Here is an 18,723-nt window from a genome sequence, read left to right as displayed (position 1 = left end):
ATGCGTCTAATCAAAGGCCTCTTGATAGCAATCTACTGTTGTTCAACATCAACGCAGGCCTCTACTTGGCCTTCATCTATCGATGGGCAACCAACACCAGACAGATGGTTGCAAATTAGCTTGAACGAGACCGCTACAACCGAATCCAGCCTTCAGACAAGGGATTTCGATCATGCCATTGTGGAGCGAACTTCCGTTACAGTTTGCGAGCGGATTCTCGCTGCAACTGCATCCTGTGTTGTGATCACGAACTTTGCGATTGCTATGGCAAAATCCCTTGCTAGTACTATCAAGGAACTGTCCGATCAAGGTTCCTGCAACACCATGCGTGGAACCTACGAGTCCATGTCCTGGGTCTACTACTCCTCCGGCCGAAACTGCGATACGACAGCACAGCAGGCTACCATCGCAGGCGCAATCAAGAAGTATCTCGATGATATCAATGGCAACAAACTTTGCGGCACTGAATGTCTGCGTATGGACCATGGAGGCACGTGGGATGGATGGTTGAAACTCGGGCCCACGGCAAACTTCAATTCAAACGCCTACTGTGGTCCTTCCCTGGCCTTTAGCAGTTGTCTATCTGGAGGCAACGGCGATATTTGAAATGCTGCATGAGGTAGATCAAGAAAAGGTGAAAGAAGGGGGAGAAAAGACAACAGGGAAGGGGGCAGCATTCGGAATCATCAAACGAGAACAGGGGAGCCGTTCAAAGAGACTTGTTACGGATGGATATGAAATGGAATACTGGGACTTGCGGACTACATTGGTCAAGTTCCTTAGGGAACTCCTGTATATACTTTCAGAGGAAGATAAAGAGTCAGACTACTGAATGATTCGGTTGAGACATGGGATTGGTGTAATACTCACTCTAGGAGGTAGGAGCTAAAGCCTGGGTAAGCAACTTGGATATCTGAGGCATACGTATCTTCAAAAATTCAATATAGACGTTACTTAGATTCTCCAGCGCTTCTACCGTGTATGCTGACCAGGTTACTCGATAGGAGAGTAATATCATTGCTGAAGGCTTCTACGTCTAGCACTATCCTCAAAAATAAGTCTGTTCTTAATCCAACCGATATCTTATATCTTCTGATGGTAGGGTCATTGAGGTTCGGTACTCCGTCCTGGTTGTAATTAGTCTTGATTTCGGGCATGGACAATTCGCAGGGATTGGGTTCAAGCTGAGGGGGGCTCAAAAGACTTGGCAGGGACTAGAAAAATCTTACCTAATTTCTAGCCTCCCAGGCTTTTCCGGCCGGATTATTTAAAGTTGAACCCCCATAGTGGGAACTATATTCAGCCTCTCTTTCAAGGAGTACAGGGTATGCTATAGCTATTTCTCTACCTTTATAGTGTACTTAATAAAAGGAACTATTGAGAAGAGCTCTATATTTTTTAAATGAATAGGATTGATAGAAGAATTGACAGCTGCTGGATTTGGAATCAATGAATCGCCCACTAAGGTACGATCGAGGATGTCAGCCTGTATAGAGATAGGATCTATGGTCAATTTAGGGCTCTGAGTATGTAAATTAGTATTAGGATGACAGGAATTTGAACAAATCTGCAAGGGAACTATAGTATTAAAAAATCTTACCCAAGTCTTTTGTAGACCCCCTCAGCTGGGTGCCCACTCACTGACTATGAGCTCGTGCTGATATCTACAAACTCCAAGAGCGTGAGTCTGAGCGTCCTAATTAAAGCGGCAGCAGCTCAAATGAGAGAATCTCACCCACCAGGAAAAATGCGGTACACATAGTTACATATGTAGACATCGGTTGGCCTTGTGTTGATTGGAGGCCTGATGGATATCGCCAACACACCACTTTTGTGCAATGTCCTCGAAAATGACAGCAAAACACATGATGCCATATCATGAGGAAATATTTCCTATCACGATGTAGAACACAGCGGCTCGAAAAACCTCCAAGCTTCAATACTAGGCAGCGTCACGTGGCGTTTGCCCCAGCTTGAACCTGATTTCGCCTCCATTACACCTTCAAATTGCGATCATCGCAACAAATTCACATTTGAGCGATAAAATGCCCACGGGAGGTTAGTTTGGCACCAAATATAGAAGCAATGGCACTGAGACATATTCCAGGCCCAGCTTGTATAACATGCCGTGAAAAGTGTCGCAAATGCGACCGCACTAAACCTGTCTGCCAAAGATGCATAAACAAGGGCCTTGAATGTAAAGGCTATCCGGATAAATTTCGCTTCGCGGGACTGGCAACCCGGGGCAGGTGGAAGAACAAAGCAGTTCCCACTGCATCCCGCAGCCACGGTGTCCAGACGCTGGCGGGAATTGACAATGACCGTGCAGCCTATTCTCTTCGAGGGGAGAATGCACAGCAACCAAACAATAATTACCGGACCAGTGGCCGAAATAGTGAAGCAATTGGGTCAATTGTTGGCCATCACTCGCCCCAATCCGGGGGCGAACTGTCGAATTAGATGATTTGTTAATGCTAGAACGAACGGAGGTCTTGCTAGCATATTGTTTGTTTTTCGAGTCTCTTTCATCTGAGCTATTCTTTGGCTGACCAGAACATTACCAGATGACCAGATAATATGTCCTCATCAAATTGCAGTCTCAGCCACTGCAGACAATCCATACCAAGATTATGTTTTACCGCTAGCATATGAACAAATTGGTCTGCTGTATGCAGTTCTAGGATTGACGGCATGCCATATGGGAATTCAAAAAGAAGATTTATACTTGCGAGAAACCTTGGCTGTCGAGTATCGAGTGAGAGCTATCCGTTGTCTCGGAGAAACACTTCAAAATAGCTTGTCGGTTGAATTGGATGATAATGAACGAGATGGGATATTTGCTACTATTCAAGTATTGTTGCTTCAGGATGTGAGTTGCAACTCACATCATTTTGTCAATGACACTAAGTCTGATTTTATGACAAGATCTTTGAATCCAGCATCTCTACCCATGGTGCCCATATCACAGGTGCTCTGTCTATTTGCAACCAGCTGCGTTTGTCTGGCACTTTGGATCAGACCCATGAGCGGACAGTATTCTTCCTGGGCAATCTGGCATGGTAAGTTGCTTTTGTTTGCTTTCTTTCAAGACCAAAGCTCAGAGCACGCTATAGGCTGGACATTATCCGATCACTTGCAGATCCACAGCGATTATGCTTCTCTTCTGAACTCCGAGAGTCTATTGCCACATTTGGAGACTTGAAGTTCGAGCGGGTCAATGGTTGTCCTCGAGCTTTGTTCCTGATCATGGGCAAAGTCATGGAACATGCAAAAAGCCATGCTATGGGCAGAAGTACCAAATCAGAATTCCAAACCTCCCTGAATTCTTGCAGATACGAGTTGTTCTCATGGAATCTAACGCCCGACAATTATCCAAATGACGATCCTCGCTGGGGTGCAGTCGCCGAGGCATTCCGCCATGCATGTATACTACACACATCCCGATTACTGGATGTAAGCCAACCACCCCAAGCACCCATCATACAAACCTCAGTCACGGCAATATTGGATGCGGTTGCAGAAATTCCTGCAGATTGCCGCCTTATCGAGTTGCTGGTCATGCCACTGTTTATGGCTGGGGCTGATGCCTTATCTTCGTTCGCTCGACACTATGTGTTGCTGCGATTTGACCATGTCAAACACCATGGAGGACTTGGCAACCATGTGCCCATTTCCCTACTAAAGTTTGTCTGGGATGGGCGTGGGGAACAGTCGAAACATGACGATAGCAATGTTTATTGGGCATGGTTTGTAAGTTTTCTTAATTTGCAGATTGTTTCTTGCCCACTAACCTCTCTAGACGCGCAACTCAGGATCTGAACCTCAACATGATTATCTCATTATATGATCATATCGATGTTGATGCAAAGAAGGGAACAAGGGTGTTTATACCGGAGGGAGAGGGTGGATGCTTCGCATGGTTGGGAGAAAACGATGAGAGATCAGGCGTTTTTGAAAGGAGATAGAATCTCAGGGGGTGACGATGTGGGGGAAAGTGATGACGAGGCATGTACAGTCGGCGAGGACAACACGGCGGTGGCGATAGTTGATGAATTATTTGATCTCTATAAGTAATCTATTCTCATGTACAATATGGTTCTATAAAGTAAATATGTATATGCATGATGACATAATGTTATCTAGATTTATACAATCGAATCGATTAATTGACCAGAAAAGGCTACCGTTGCATTGCATGTTTCTTTGCATAGTGGTCACTCAAGGACATGGACGTCGAAAGCCAAATTTTTAAAGGAGGTATGGCTTCCTATAATTGGGCTGATTGGAGAGTCTGGCCCGAAATTGGAAGTTGTTAACGGCGAGCGTCTTATGTCGAATGGAGATGGCTGGGTTGCCATTTAGTAGACGACTTCAGACACTCGAATGATACACGGGAATTGCCTCTATAGCCAGCACTTTTGCTGGCACTGTAGATTTGGGTCTGACAAGAAGATAATTGAGGTGAAGGTCTCATTGATTCATCTACGGCGGAGAGAGTTCTCGCCGAAGAACGGCTAAGACTAGATACACTGGCCATGTTCTCGACCCAAGGTAGACATACCACGGACTTTTGTGACGCAAACAGGGTCATTGAAATAATCAAAAAGTGACTCATTACCACGCAGCGATTGCGGAAAACGCGGGTGCTCAGGTCTGCCCCGTGGAGGCATGCGCAGGGTGTGTATGTGATGTACCTAATATCACAATTCCAATCAAGGAAAGAAACATGGAACTTAGAAGGGTGGGTTCTATTTATCCGACTGCCGTGCGTGAAATTATGCCACAGTAGATCAAGTTCCAGGCAAAGCCTCTTTGTCCCAGCAATATGATGGTAAGCCCCTTTAAATAAACTACGCACCTGGGCATATTTCTGTCGTATATTCCAATTTGATTTTCGAATTTATCAGAGCATATTCAGAGAAATCTGACGTCCAGGATAGGTTATATTTGGTGAGTTCTTTCAATAGTGTTACTCTTGATTATTCGCCGGTCCAAAACCAATCCATTCTAGCCATAATAATGACCAAGTTTGAAATTGAGGTTGAGAACTTCATCGAACTTCATCGAATCTCAGCCAGTAGTCCAAAATCTGCGTGAAAATACAGCATTTCGAGAATTGAGAGGATATCAAGGCTTTCCGGAATACTTCCGACAACACCACCTCACTGCAGGACCTCTCGCGAGCCTGAAAAGAATATACATAACGCCATATGTCTTCTCAAATGATAGTGGAGGTAGTTTAGTGTCGTTTTTTTATCTTATAAAGGATGTCTCTGGCTATCCCGCGATTGTCCATGGTGGACTTCTGGCTGCAATGCTCGACGAAGGACTGGGCTGGTATTGCTTTCCAGGCTTGCCTGACAATGTTGGCGCGACTGTGACCTTGACTGTTGAACATGTTTCCCCAATGCAGACTGGCTCATATGGAGTTCTCAGAGCCCAGACAGTCAGTGTTCTGGCAAGGAAGGCATGGGTAGAGGGACACATTGAGACCCTCGCTCAAAATAAGGAATCCGTCATAGTTGCAAAAGCCCGGGCATTATTTATGTCACCCAAAGAAACAAGCCTGCTTGATTGAATATGAGTTAACATGGAGAAAATATAGTGTTCTTCTTCTTCTCTTCTTCGTATATCAGCGAATTTCCGGCCGTTAAAGCGAGTAACGCTGGACCTGCTGTTGTGGTGGCCTTTGGCCGGGCCGCCAAGCTTATCGGCTTATCAGAGCGCAGCCGCTCTACACCTTGGTAGATACTTTATTGTGCCTCTAGGGAAGACGGAGTACCGGGTAGGTACTTTACCTACGGCCCGTCGCCGGCTACTAGCCTACCGGCTTCCGGTACCAAGGGCCAAATCTCTGAGTATGAAGCAAACTCTCAGTCCATGATTATAAATTCTGGGTTTTGATGAAATAGGAAGACCAAATACCAAAAATGGCATCATCTTCACTCAATATGGCCTCCGTTAGGCTTTCATCGCCCATACCAGAACACCAACCAGGTCCGGTGGATGATGGGACAAGTCAAAAGGCAGCATCTCGCCCGAATTTAGTAATTTTCATGCCAGATCAGCTTCGATATGACTCTGTTGGCTGCTTTGGAAACCCTCATGTCCACACGCCCAACATTGATGCCTTCGCTGCACGTGGGACAAAATTTACAAATTGCTACTTGCAGGCCACGGTGTGCTCACAGAGCCGGTGTTCACTATACACGGGACAATATCCACATGTCTCCGGCCATCGAAGTTTGGAAAATCTAATCAAACCCTGGGAGCCCAACATGTTTCGCGCGCTGAAGGAGGACGGATACCACGTTGCTTGTTTGTCTCCTAGGGGTGACACCTTTGCGCCCACCGTCACTGAATTAAGCGTGACCGAATACGGCTTCTTGGTGCCCCCAGAGTGGATGCCGAAGTTTGGAAAGGGGGATGCGGCAGAAGCGGACGTGTCAGAAGATATATGGGACCGTTTATTTTACAAAGGTCTCCGCAGTCAGGATAAAACGGTTGATTACGATGAAGCTGCGGTGCGATCCGCTATCAAGTGGCTAGAAAGGCCGCCCAAAGGTCCATGGGTTCTTTACCTACCGTTGATCTTTCCGCATTGCCCATTTCAAGTTGAGGAGCCGTACTTCTCCATGTATGACCGCAAGAAAATGCCAGTTCCATCCAAGCCAGAGCAGAAGACAGGCTACGAACCGCGATATTTTGAACAGAACCGCAAACGCTACGGCACAGAGCGGGCAACTGATGAGATCTGGGCCGAGATAACAGCGACATACTACGGCATGATTTCCCGCCTTGATACGCAATTTGGGCAGGTCATGACCGCACTAGAAAAAACGGGTTTGGCATCTAACACCGTCACCGCATTCTACACCGATCATGGGGAGTATCTTGGAGACCATGGGATGATTGAAAAGTGGCCCAGCGGCGTCTCTGAAGTTCTTGCTCGCGAACCTCTCATCATAGGCGGTGCCGGATTACCTGTTGGCAAAACCAACGATGACATTTGTGAGATGGTCGACCTGCTCCCTACTATCCTCGAAATGTGCAAGGTGTCTGAAAACTTCCCTCACAATGGTGTTTCGCTGTTGCCGACAATACTTAGCAATCGAAAACATCCAAAGAAATATGCTTACACCGAAGGCGGTTTTCTCAAGTCGGAAGAGCCGCTCCTCGAGCAGGCCCCCTATCCATATGACATCAAGTCCTTTCTGCAACACGAAAATACGGAGATCGTCGGAAAGGCAGTATCAATGAGAAGTGCGGAATGGACATATGTGTATCGGTTGTATGAACCAGCCGAGTTGTACAACAGGAAAACTGATATTGCTGAGCTTCACAACGTGGCTGCAGACCCGCAATTTGGCCATATTATTCAAGAGATGCAGGCAGAGATGTTTCGCTGGATGATGCACACATCAGATCTGCTTCCCTTCCACAAAGATCCTCGATTTCCCCCGGTGGAGCTTGAGAGCCCGGAGGAACAGTACCGGAACAGAATTGAGACAACCTGAGTCAATGTGTGTTCTAAACATGGCCTATTTATCTGCAATATTATAATTGTTCCGTGTATAATTGCTCAAGTTCTTGAGAGTCCAATGTCAGAGATGGTCCCCCAAATCCATCGAATACCGCGTCCAGTGGGCCAAACATCTGCTCAGATTCAAGTCCCGCATACCAAAGGGATTCCTCCAAACGCGCTCGTCTTGATATTTCCTTTCTGTTAGCTTCGTTATTGGTCAAATTTGTTTCTCCATCTGGTGAGAGTATCTCTGATTCATTCGAAGCCGTGGCAAGTGGACTTATAGGGTGGTGCTGAAGGACCTCCTCTCCTCTCTCAAGGTCACGTCGACGTATTCGAGCTAGTATATCGAGTATGTTGTGATCGCGCATACCTTCCTTCTGCATGCCTCTTGTGATTGATCCCTGCTGTCTCTCGTAGCTTGGGTCGGATCCACTGGCAATGGCTGTGCATATGAGCCTTTTAATCTGTTTGTACTGAACAATTCATCCTCGTCAGTATGAACACCAGAGCACAGAAGCAGAAGCGGCGAACGGTTCCTGCAAAGTAATGAATTGTGTTACTAACCAATTGGCCGGCAGAGTGGTTTACCATGGTGATAGGTACAAGTATTTCCGCTGCCAATTTGAGTTCGCAAAGGGTCTCGAGAGCGGCGGAATGACTTCCGAGAAGTCCAATTTCAAGAGATCGTATCAAGATCCGCGTGCATTGAAATATGCAAATACTGATTCCTGGATCTTGGGGTGCTTGATCGCCAATTTTTTGAACCATTATAAAGAGAGTAACAAGTGCTTTTGCGTGCTCTACTGCTCGTCTTTGACAATATAGGGCGTACTCAGGTATTGTCTTACTGATGATTTCATCAGATAGCGACTCTCGCATTCCAGGTAGCAGAAATCTATACAAATCGCAGTGACATTGGTGCCACACAGTATGTAACATCACGTATCGCCGCAAATGTGGGGAGTAGGCTCGTAGGTTGAGATTGCGCTCGCTAAGCGTCAATGATTCCGGCAGTGATTGCTTAAAATCTTTTAAATCAGCTTCTAGTTGGAAAAGCTCACTGCGAGAGTCATGCGGCTTGGAGCCTTCTGATATCACTCTCCTGGTGTACCTAACAGTCTGTCAGCATGGGTGAGCAATCTTGTTACATTGTAATGGTCCTCACTGGAGAATCTCATGCCGAATATTGGAAAGTTTGCAGAAGAATGCTCTGGTACCCAGGCTTGTGGAGTCGTTTTCATCAATCTGTGCTGGTAATAGATTTCCTGTTCTGGCGGAAATAGCGAGTTCGAAATTTCGTTCATTGGACGGCAGTTGTATATGCATTAGCTCCTTGGGACATGAGATCAAATCTGGCTGTCCAGCCGCAAGTCGTTTGTCCAAAATGAATATGGACCACATGACACGCCGCCGGATTTCGCGAGCTATGGAGGATAGCTGCGGGTTTTCATGATTCAGACGGAGCATGTATGCCATTTTTGCGGCAATGCCTAGCATCGGCTGCAAAGCCAGGAATCGAGACAATGCACAATTCTGGGAAATCACTACCACGAGAACTTGAAGTACTGCCATAGATGGCCGTCCAATATTTGACCAAACATATGCCTCTGCTTCAGTCCGCCATTTTTCTCTGAATTCAATTGTACAGGGCTCGGTACACATGAATGCCGCCGACGCACTGCATACTGCTTTTAGTAGGGCGGGATCGACGGTTCCAGATGTCCACGCTCGGAGGAAAATAGCTCGGTGAATAAAGCCATTTTCACAGAGAGGCGCTATATGTTCAAAGTAGGCGTCGACGTAAAGCCTGATAACGCTCTTCTGCAGCCCAAGCCCTTCTTTTGGCTCGAAATTTGGATTATCAAGATGCTTCTCTCCATTTGGGACAATGTCCTCGAATCTTGTATTTTGTGGTGGTAGTGTTGGAAGGAAATGTCCTTCACCTGATATGTCTTCAGGTGATACCAAAGGTGACAACAATGGATGGATTCGCTGAGTCTCACTCGGTGCGATGACCCATCGCCTTTTTCGAGTCCCGGAACCGGGCTTTGACAATGCATACTCGCATGATATCCCCTTTTTGCTGCATCTCTGACAGACTGGCAATGACCCGCAACATTTTACCTTGAGTAGATGGCATGGCTTACAAGCTTTTCTGGTACGTAAACGTTTCGTTCCACTTTGCGTCAAGTGGGCCTCCTCGCTGGGAGCTGATGGGGACATCGGGTCCATCTCCAATAGTCGGGCAGATTTGTTTCTTGGATTGAAGAGCAAGCGGCTAACAGACACCAGCAACGGGAAATCTCTCTTGTTTTAGTGATGTGCCGGACCGTCAGAAATAACATATTAATTGCGTGCTTCGCCATTTGGATTACGATCTCTTGACTTTCGGAGTTTAACCGAGGTTTTTCTTCGACCACCAAGGGTTGTTTGAACTCAATGTCTTTCCCGATACCCCATCAATAATATTTAGTTCAATATACTCCAAGCTTATTTGAGTGGCTGAGTATGTAAATATCTCGTTGATGGTGATATAGCGTGCTTCTGAATCTAGGCCTTCCTTTCTCTCTCCAGTTGGCGGCTAGTAGAATAGCCGGTGCCGGCTAGGAGTACCTATCACGCGTAACATGTCGTCAAAACTATCATCAAGCTCATTCTATATAAGACAAGGATGAAAGTAAATTTGGACCTCCGTGTCTGATTGTGATGAAGAATTGGACTAGGCAGTTTCTTGCGATACTAACATCAAAATGCTCGGCCACCACGATGTTCGAAAATACTTCAATCGACGGCTAGCATTGTCATGTAGCCTTATCGCCCTCTCCAGCTTCAACTATGCTTTTGATAACCAGGGCTTTGCCCAGACGCAAGCCATGGATGATTTTGCGAAAAGATTTGGGGTCTACGATGCCAAAACCAAAGCCTGGGCGCTCGACACTCAGTGGAAGTCATACTTCAACGGATTGCCCTATTTGACCTTTGCTTGTGGTATGTAGTCAATAATATCAAACAACCTCAATTTGACCATTTTTCTAGGTGTGATCATTGGCAGCTTCATAAGTGCCCGATTCGGCCGGCGATGGTGTATGTTTGTCATGAGCATCTACGCTCTGGCTACCGCCACGATTACCACCACTTCGCAATCCAGCAATCAAATATTAGCCGCGAGAATCCTCAATTGTGGGCTCATTGACATTTTTCATTGAACAACTTCTGACGCGACTAGACATCTATATTGGCATGGAACTCTCTGTCGTTCCTGTGTTCCAATCCGAGATTGCTCCCACCCAAGTTCGTGGCTTCATGGTGGGCACATATCAGTTGACCATTGTGGTAGGTCATGATAATTAAACGAGAATGAAAGGTCGTCTATACTGACATAGTCCTTCAGTTCGGAGGAATGGTGATTGGCTGGGTTTGCGATGGAACCAGCAAGATACACGATGAACGTTCGTGGAGGATACCTTTGGGGCTTTTCTTTATCATCCCAACCATCATAGCATCTCTCATATGGTTTATTCCAGAGGTTAGATCTTCTCAATTTTGGGTTCCTGTGATGTTCTCCGATGTTAACCGCGAGCAGTCCCCTCGATGGCTTCTCATTCAAGGTCACACGGAAGAAGCGCGAGCCAACTTAACAAAGTTACGAGAAAGAGCATTCGATTTGCATGAAATCGAGGAAGAATTCCTTTCAATTCAAACGGGGTTGCAAAATGAACCAGAGCAGAGTCATTTCAAGGAATTGTTCTCAAGATCTAACCGAAAGCGAACAGCGATTGTTGTTGGGCTCAACTTCTTCCAGCAGGCTACGGGACAGGCATTTGCCTCGCAATATGGCACTATTTATGTCAAATCCCTGCAAACGATAAACAGCTTCAACTTCAACGTCATTAATGGCTTCATCGGACTTGTCATAGTTTTACTATGCCTCTACCTCAACGATAGGGTTGGCAGAAGGTGAGATCACCTCCCTCAACACATTTTCATGTGAGATTTGACGTTTGCAGGCCTTTGCTTTTGATCGGTGCAGCAATTCAAGCAACAGCTTTACTTACCATGGGGGGGCTTGGCGTGAATATTCCGTCCTATTCTCAAAAGTCAGCAATTGTTGCAATGCTTTCTTTGTTCACGATAGGCTTCAATATAGGATGGGCAGCGTTGACATATGTTGTCACAACTGAGATACCAACTCTCCGCTTACGAGACAACTCGCAACGGATTGCATCTGTTGCAAATGTTCTGACATTGTAAGTTGACATTATTGTCCGTGAAGTTGGACAAAGACTGATAATACATTCAGTTTCGCTGTTTCGTTTAGTCTGCCATATCTTATGGATTCCGGTTATGCAAATCTTCAGTCAAAGGTCGGCTTTATTTACGGTAGTCTTTCTATCGCTTCGATTGCTTTTGTTTACTTCTGCGTGCCAGAATGCCATGGAAGATCATTCGAAGAAATCGACCAGCTATTTCGGAAGAATATCCCACTCAGGAAATTCTGCAAGCATGAAAGATCACTCCATGATGATGAGGCACATATCACAGACTTCTCAGCAAGCAAAAAGGTTACTAATATCGGCTGAACAAATGAACCCTGTCGCGTTAGATTATTGAGACCTCGCCTAAATCTGAACAAAGAAAGCCAAATCCGTTCAAATCATATTACATCATAAATTTCCCAGTATGTCTGAAAATGGCGTTTGATTGCCATCCTCCTATCAGCCTTCTCGTGTGGGCTCTCGATCTCGTTAACAGTTATCTCGCCATGGCCTTCTCTGTCATTGCTTTCGCTGCAGTATCCCATCGATCCCATGCCAGGCTAAAGCTGAGTGTGTCCCTCCACAAATCCTCGGGATCACTCCCTGGTGGCAAGTCCTTGCCATTTCCAATTTTACCGCAAAGTTTTCCTTTCACAAAGCGCATGTGCCAGGGAATCATTCCAACCTTTTCGAATCCCATCCTTTCTGCAAGTCGGGCACTTGCAAGGTTTGTCGTGCTGGTTAACCAGTGGACGCGACATAATCCAATGCTGAACGCAAGTTGGAGAGCAAGTCCCACAGCATTTGTTGCCACATGGCTGCGTTGGTAAGGTGGCAGTACAACAATGAAACCGATCTCTGTGCACAAGTCCGTCGGAGATGTGCGGATAAAACTCACTGTGCCGGCCAGTTCACCTTCTGGGTCTTCGGTAGATGGCAGACAGGTCTTGTCGATGATGGCGAAAGCAAAAGATTGTGGGTTGGAGAATGACAGGATATTAGTAGTTGAATCACTGTAAAACCTGGACTTGAATTCGGTTGCTGAATTGGGTGCCACCATCGGCATATGCGCATATATCTCAGGATGTGGAGAAGACAAGCGGAAAAAAGTATCGCAGTGTCTGTCTGGGTCGAAGGCGACGAGCTTCACACGCTCATTTGACACCTCTGGGACGGCGAAAGGGAATACAGAGGTTTTCGTCATGATTTTTATGGTCGGTATCTTTGGGTTTGGTCTCAAAGTTTGAGAAAATATCCCAAAGTCATACGCTTGACCTTACTGACAAAATCGGTGTTTAAAATGCTGTGCCTCGATTCATGAGTTGTGAGTCACTCCGCCAAGGTGGGGAATCTTCGTATTCCATGTCTACAACATGCCCTCTATATTACCTACTTGGAATACCAAGGATTAAGGCATAGTGAGATGATTTTGAAGTTGTATCTGAAAATGATGGTTTTTTTCTTCGGTGGAGGCTTGTAACGTTGCTTGTGTCTGTAACATATAAAAATAGATGAATCTAGTCTGGCGCACCTCTCGAGCGGCCAACCATACACACCTTTAGAGCTCTATATCTGGCTCTGGTGTTAGCTTTGAAACACTGCTTTAGTCATTAGCCGTTGTAGAGTCAATAGGTCATGGTCGCACAGAGGTGGGGCTTTCATGTACCTAGGTATGTGATGTAGATTGCAGGTGGGAATAGAAATTAATATGCAGCTGCGTAAGACTGACTAGTTACTAAATGCGCTAAGTGGCTTATGGCATAATACGAGCGTCATATTGCTGCTTCGATGAAGATACGCTAAGCTATCTAAAACTTCACCATTGTGGCTATGATGGTGCCATACAGCCCCTAGACCAATCTCAATTTTTACACACTTTCGAAATAGGTGGCTAGATAAATTTAACCCAAGGAAGAGAAGTCAGCCAGGGCAGCTAACACTGATTATAAATTCTTGGAACAGACTACGATGTAGTTGAATCAGCCTTGAGGTCGGTACCGCTGTAAAGTCTTGGTTAGAACAAGCATCAAATACGCCTTTACTTACTAGAATGATGCCATTCTGCCCCCATGTCAATATTTACAACAGATCACAATAGACTAAAAAAATTATATACTACATATATTTCCTCTCAGCGATAGTATACAACTCAGAAATTATATCACATGGTATCTCCTGAGACGGAAGCTTCATTCTTTGCCGTCACATGCACATAGAGGAACTTCAAATATGACGACTCAAGTAGTCTCCCCCACGAAGAATGCTACTAGCACAGTTGCTCCCGTCGTAGAATTTGACCTAAAGGAAGAGAAGTCTTTAGTATGTCTATGAACACCGCCATGTTTCTATGCTTGCGATTCTGATGTGCTTCCCAGGTATGGCGCTTGGATATCTTTTTCTTGACGATTGGCTTTCTGGGATACGCATTCAAGTATTTGGATCAAACCAACATTGTAGGTTCATTTGCTATCTCCAGTAATATATTATTCTGACGATTCATCAGAGCAATGCCTATGTCTCTGGAATGGAAACTGATCTCAAACTCTATGGAAACGAGTTGAACTACTTTACCACTTTCTTCAAGTAAGTCATAGTTGTTTCTGCTGTGCAGTACTCTTATTCACAAGAACAGCATCGGCTACATGATTATGCTATATCCCTCGTGCATCATAATTTCCCACGTTGGCCCTTCAATCTGGTTACCCGCCTGCGAGGTAAGTGAACAATACTTTTCCAAGGTTTGCTTATCAGAAACGCTGACAGCGTGTTTAGGTCATTTGGGGTATTTTGACTTGCTGTTTATCTACAGTCACGAATGCAAAGCAGGTAAAGACCGACAGTGCAAATCATTACAATTGGTCAAACTGACAGTATTATGCCTAGGTTTATGGCCTACGTTTTCTTATCGGGTTTTTCGAAGGCGCAACTTGGCCCGGATATTTTACCATCATCAGGTCAATACTTCAATTCATCTCAAAAGTCATGCATGCTGACTCTGCAATCTAGCCAATGGTACTTGCCTCATGAAATGGCTCTCCGAATGAGCCTTTACAACATTGCGCAACCCGTCGGGGCGATGTTGTCTGGTGCGATGCAAGGTGCACTATCAACTAATCTGGAAGGTGCGCTTGGTCGAACCGGCTGGCGATGGGCGTTCATTATCAACGTAAGCTTTATAACGGTGATTCTCTACTTTCATGGTGCGTACTAATCTTACAGGGTGTTTGCACTATTTTTATCGCCTTGTTGGCGTTCATTTTCCTGCCAGGCTTTGTAAGTATCAGCATTATTCTAAATGATTAGTTCGAGCTGACAATACGTATGTAGCCGGATCGCCCGAATCCACTTGCCAGATTTTATCTTCGGCCTCAGGATATTGGTATGTAGATACCCATTGAAATCTATGTTTGGTCAAGGTTTGCTAATTCTTCGCTGAAGTTGTCGCCGAAGAGCGAACTCGCAGAATCAGTCGTGATCCGCAGCTGGGAATTAACCTCAAAACATTTCTGCGCTGCTTCAAGTTCTGGCATGTCTGGTTGTTTTCTAGTGAGTCAATCCATGGTTCACTATGCAGAGGGATCAGACTATCTAATCATAATTTATAGTTGCCTGGTCTATAGGGACTAACACCACGCCTTCGAACTATTTCAACCTTTGGCTCAAGTCCCTCAAAAATGCCGATGGGAGCTTGAAATAGTGAGTATTCCATAATCCCTCTCAAGTGGTTGCACTAATCAATTATCTAGCTCGGTTGGTATGCTCAACTATCTACCAATTGCCGGCCAGGCACTCCAACTAGTTGCGGAGCTGCTGTTCAGTGGCTTCAGTGACTATCTCGGTACTCGATTGCCATTTTTGCTTCTTCATTCGGTAGGGCGTTTCTAGCAGGTTAAGTACCCCACGCTAATCCAAATTCCAGGTAATCAATATCACGTCGCTGATCATTTTGATCATACGACCTGAAAGTGAGAGTGCCTACATGGCTGGCTGGTACATGAACTATGTTGGAGCGTGAGTGTACTATCCTGCTTTACAGTTGACATTTTCTGACTGCGATAGGGTTTCTACCATGCTTCTTTGCGCTTGGGCCTCTGCCCATCTTGAAAAAGAGCCCCAAGTACGAACGGTTCTCTTCGCTACCGGTACTTTGTTTTCGTATTTGTTCAGTGCATTCCTCCCTGTCGCCGCGTATCCTGCCTCGCAGGCACCCCATTGGCATATTGGTGCAAAGCTCTATCTTGGTCTTTCTGTATTAGCTTCTTTGCTCTTTATTAGCATCTATTGTATTTTCAAATGGCAGGCCAGGCGCGACAAGAGAAGAGATAGGGATTGACACAGTGATGCAATCGAACTTTGATGGAAGAAACCAATTTAGTATGGAACATATTAGCAAAGAAGTTTACAGAGATACTTTGAAAAAGAAATTCAGCAAGGAATTTCTCCACTTGTGACAGATGTTCACATTAATGCCCTTCGCAATGTAGATGTCTTCCTCTCTCATTTTCCTAATTGGGCCTTTATGAAGATCTACATGTACAGTAACTTCATTCTTGATAGGTAGCCATCTCACCATATAACCAATGCCCATACCGCACATTAATTGTATAGTAAGACAGCTACTTAATTAACCAATAGGGTGGGTCGACCGCTAGGTATCCATGCGTTTGATATATATATATAATGTACCCATATTTTACTACCAATTCACCATCAATCAGTCTAGTGAGGAGAGGCATACACCTTGCGTGTCAGAGAAAAAAAGAACGTAAATCCCCATCCAATAATTACCAAATTTGTATTGACAAATCTCACCAATAACAAACGCCACACGTGTATAGATCATGCACTGCCACACACTATGCCACACCGCCTTGAGTGCCGGGAATGTTTCAGTTCTCTGACGTCAGACGATTCCTTGGAATTCAAGATTGAGATGAGCTCTTCTGTGCCTGGATCATCCTCGCTAGTTTATTGCTTGAGTTATTCTTAGCGTCATACATCATATTAAATCCCCACGCGTGTTGTTGCAAAGCCTCTTCGTCATGCCTTGAATTGTGTTTACCTAAACTCACTCCTCCGATTCCCCCGGATTATACTACTTTGTGCTCCTGCTCCTTTCGCCTGATGCGACGCCGATATACACAACCAGTCCATTGAAGTAACTGGAGACATTGTCTTCGAAATGTACATCCCAGCACGGAATTGTGCGCCTGCCGTATCGACGGCGACGAGAATGATTTCGCAGCGCGGAGCTCCCTCCGCCTCGCGGAGACTTGGTTTGGCGGGTCTGAATAGTTGGGCTGGAAAAATCCCGGAGTCCCCATTTAGACACATTCATTCTTTCTCAAGGAGATCCCTTGGCGGGAGGATCGCCAACAGGGCCTCGGTGATATCAACAACGAGACCGCGATGTGCTGTGTCGGCTACAGTTCCGCGGGAATATTATAGCTGGCTTCAGACCAGAGACTTCAGTAAGGCGGATCATACGCAGGTCTCTGGCGATAATCAAAAGACCGAAGAACTTTTGGAGAAATTCGAAGTTCAAGAGGGCAATCAGGAGGCCCGGCCTCAACATACCATTCTTCATGAAGATAACAAGGGGAAACAGCCTCCAATTGAAGGAGATCAACGACCTGAACGAATGACAAAAGGTTCGGCCTCGACAAATATCCTTTAGAAACTGGCACTGACTTGAAGCAGGAAAAATGTTGACGACGCCTTCACGGCTGTTCAAATTGATCATTCCATTAACAACGATTGGCAACAAAGGTCACGATAAAGGTATGTGAACTTTCATGCTAAAAAGGTGATTCAATAAACCAACACGATTCACAGAGATTGAACCCATCGCTATCCTCGTCCACCCCCAACAACCACTATCATACCTAGAACGACTCATCCAATCCGAAGTACCCCCAATAATCGGCCAAACCGACAAACTTCGCCCACCTGCCGTATCCTTTATTGCCCTTCAACACGAAGACAACGCCATCAAACCCAAAAAGAAGGTTGAGGACGACATTGATGTGGAGGCTCACCAAAACAGCAAAGACAGGGATTACGTTCCCGGCAATGACGGCGTCGGTGGCAGCAAACCAAAGGGCAGCAGACCTATCCAGCGCCGCCGATCCCACGAAGAAGATGCCGAAACAATCAGTTATCCGCGCAATCCAAGCTCCGAGGAAATCCCCGAGGGTGAACCTGAGCGCTTCGTTCGTTGGTCCCAAGCCACCGAGGTCGGGGACTTTATCCGTGATGCCGCTAGAGCGGGAGAGTTTATTGTCACCATCGAAGGCGCACCGGAAGGTCTAGGTCAGATCCGCGTTGCCGTGCCATCTTTCAACGAACGGACGTATTACCTTCGCATGCGGCTTCGCAAGCTTGCACGTCGCATTCAAACCATGGCAGACGTCAAAGAACAGTGTGATGCCCTTGCGCATCGCGGAGCGCAGCGTGTGGCGATTGGTGGATTTGGAATCCTGGCCATCTGGTGGTTGACCGTCTACCGATTGACATTTGAAACTGACCTTGGATGGGATACTATGGAGCCTGTGACTTATCTGGTCAGTTTGTCTACCCTGATGGGTGGTTATCTGTGGTTTTTGTATCACAACCGGGAGATTTCTTACAAGTCTGCGCTTGATTTCACGATCAGTGCTAGACAGAAGAAGTTGTACCAATTGCATAAGATTGATTTGCAGCTTTGGGAGTCTCTTATTGATGAAGGAAACTCGCTGCGCAGAGAAATTAAGAGCATTGCCGCTGAGTATGACGCTGAATGGGATGAGCGCGCTGATGAACATGATCAGCGTGTTACGGAGCTTCTGAAGTCGGATCGTCGACAGAAAAACGAGAAAAAGCAAGACTCTGGCGACAAAGATGGCAAGGAGGATGATTGAAATATTACTTGCTAGTTTCCTTTCTTCTTTTTCTTCGGGT

General features: G+C 45.8%; 9 protein-coding genes across 9 annotated transcripts; 6 read left to right on the top strand and 3 right to left on the bottom strand.

Annotated features, from left to right (window-relative positions):
- N7529_009978 (uncharacterized protein) lies at positions 1–606 on the top strand (the record flags this gene model as incomplete). The annotated part of the gene is made up of 1 exon (XM_057245505.1): positions 1–606. The coding sequence occupies one exon, from the start codon at positions 1–3 to the stop codon at positions 604–606; it is 606 nt and encodes a 201-aa protein (XP_057093768.1).
- A 1,479-nt stretch (positions 607–2,085) lies between these two features.
- On the top strand, positions 2,086–3,847 carry N7529_009977 (Zn(II)2Cys6 transcription factor; the record flags this gene model as incomplete). The annotated part of the gene is made up of 3 exons (XM_057245504.1): positions 2,086–2,450; positions 3,090–3,750; positions 3,800–3,847. The coding sequence occupies 3 exons, from the start codon at positions 2,086–2,088 to the stop codon at positions 3,845–3,847; spliced, it is 1,074 nt and encodes a 357-aa protein (XP_057093767.1).
- Positions 3,848–5,951: 2,104 nt separating this feature from the next.
- On the top strand, positions 5,952–7,517 carry N7529_009976 (Alkaline phosphatase-like alpha/beta/alpha; the record flags this gene model as incomplete). The annotated part of the gene is made up of 1 exon (XM_057245503.1): positions 5,952–7,517. The coding sequence occupies one exon, from the start codon at positions 5,952–5,954 to the stop codon at positions 7,515–7,517; it is 1,566 nt and encodes a 521-aa protein (XP_057093766.1).
- A 40-nt stretch (positions 7,518–7,557) lies between these two features.
- N7529_009975 (uncharacterized protein) lies at positions 7,558–8,119 on the bottom strand (the record flags this gene model as incomplete). Its single annotated transcript, XM_057245502.1, has 3 exons — positions 7,558–7,865; positions 7,899–7,992; positions 8,093–8,119. The coding sequence occupies 3 exons, from the start codon at positions 8,117–8,119 to the stop codon at positions 7,558–7,560; spliced, it is 429 nt and encodes a 142-aa protein (XP_057093765.1).
- Positions 8,120–8,689: 570 nt separating this feature from the next.
- Positions 8,690–9,647, bottom strand: N7529_009974 (fungal specific transcription factor domain-containing protein; the record flags this gene model as incomplete). The annotated part of the gene is made up of 2 exons (XM_057245501.1): positions 8,690–9,428; positions 9,532–9,647. 2 exons carry the CDS (start codon positions 9,645–9,647, stop codon positions 8,690–8,692), a joined length of 855 nt encoding a protein of 284 aa, XP_057093764.1.
- A 631-nt stretch (positions 9,648–10,278) lies between these two features.
- Positions 10,279–12,108, top strand: N7529_009973 (uncharacterized protein; the record flags this gene model as incomplete). Its single annotated transcript, XM_057245500.1, has 6 exons — positions 10,279–10,516; positions 10,565–10,708; positions 10,755–10,861; positions 10,920–11,485; positions 11,536–11,775; positions 11,829–12,108. The coding sequence occupies 6 exons, from the start codon at positions 10,279–10,281 to the stop codon at positions 12,106–12,108; spliced, it is 1,575 nt and encodes a 524-aa protein (XP_057093763.1).
- A 172-nt stretch (positions 12,109–12,280) lies between these two features.
- Positions 12,281–12,988, bottom strand: N7529_009972 (GNAT family N-acetyltransferase; the record flags this gene model as incomplete). The annotated part of the gene is made up of 1 exon (XM_057245499.1): positions 12,281–12,988. One exon carries the CDS (start codon positions 12,986–12,988, stop codon positions 12,281–12,283), a length of 708 nt encoding a protein of 235 aa, XP_057093762.1.
- A 1,025-nt stretch (positions 12,989–14,013) lies between these two features.
- N7529_009971 (uncharacterized protein) lies at positions 14,014–15,799 on the top strand (the record flags this gene model as incomplete). Its single annotated transcript, XM_057245498.1, has 10 exons — positions 14,014–14,103; positions 14,160–14,237; positions 14,288–14,367; positions 14,668–14,950; positions 15,004–15,057; positions 15,112–15,163; positions 15,223–15,330; positions 15,390–15,480; positions 15,531–15,654; positions 15,704–15,799. The coding sequence occupies 10 exons, from the start codon at positions 14,014–14,016 to the stop codon at positions 15,797–15,799; spliced, it is 1,056 nt and encodes a 351-aa protein (XP_057093761.1).
- Positions 15,800–17,489: 1,690 nt separating this feature from the next.
- N7529_009970 (uncharacterized protein) lies at positions 17,490–18,683 on the top strand (the record flags this gene model as incomplete). The annotated part of the gene is made up of 2 exons (XM_057245497.1): positions 17,490–17,565; positions 17,620–18,683. The coding sequence occupies 2 exons, from the start codon at positions 17,490–17,492 to the stop codon at positions 18,681–18,683; spliced, it is 1,140 nt and encodes a 379-aa protein (XP_057093760.1).
- Positions 18,684–18,723: the final 40 nt, after the last annotated feature.

Source organism: Penicillium soppii, assembly GCF_028829465.1.
Source record: "Penicillium soppii strain IBT 18220 chromosome Unknown utg000007l, whole genome shotgun sequence".
Lineage (NCBI taxonomy): Eukaryota > Fungi > Ascomycota > Eurotiomycetes > Eurotiales > Aspergillaceae > Penicillium > Penicillium soppii.
This window is presented reverse-complemented; position numbering and strand designations above follow the sequence as displayed.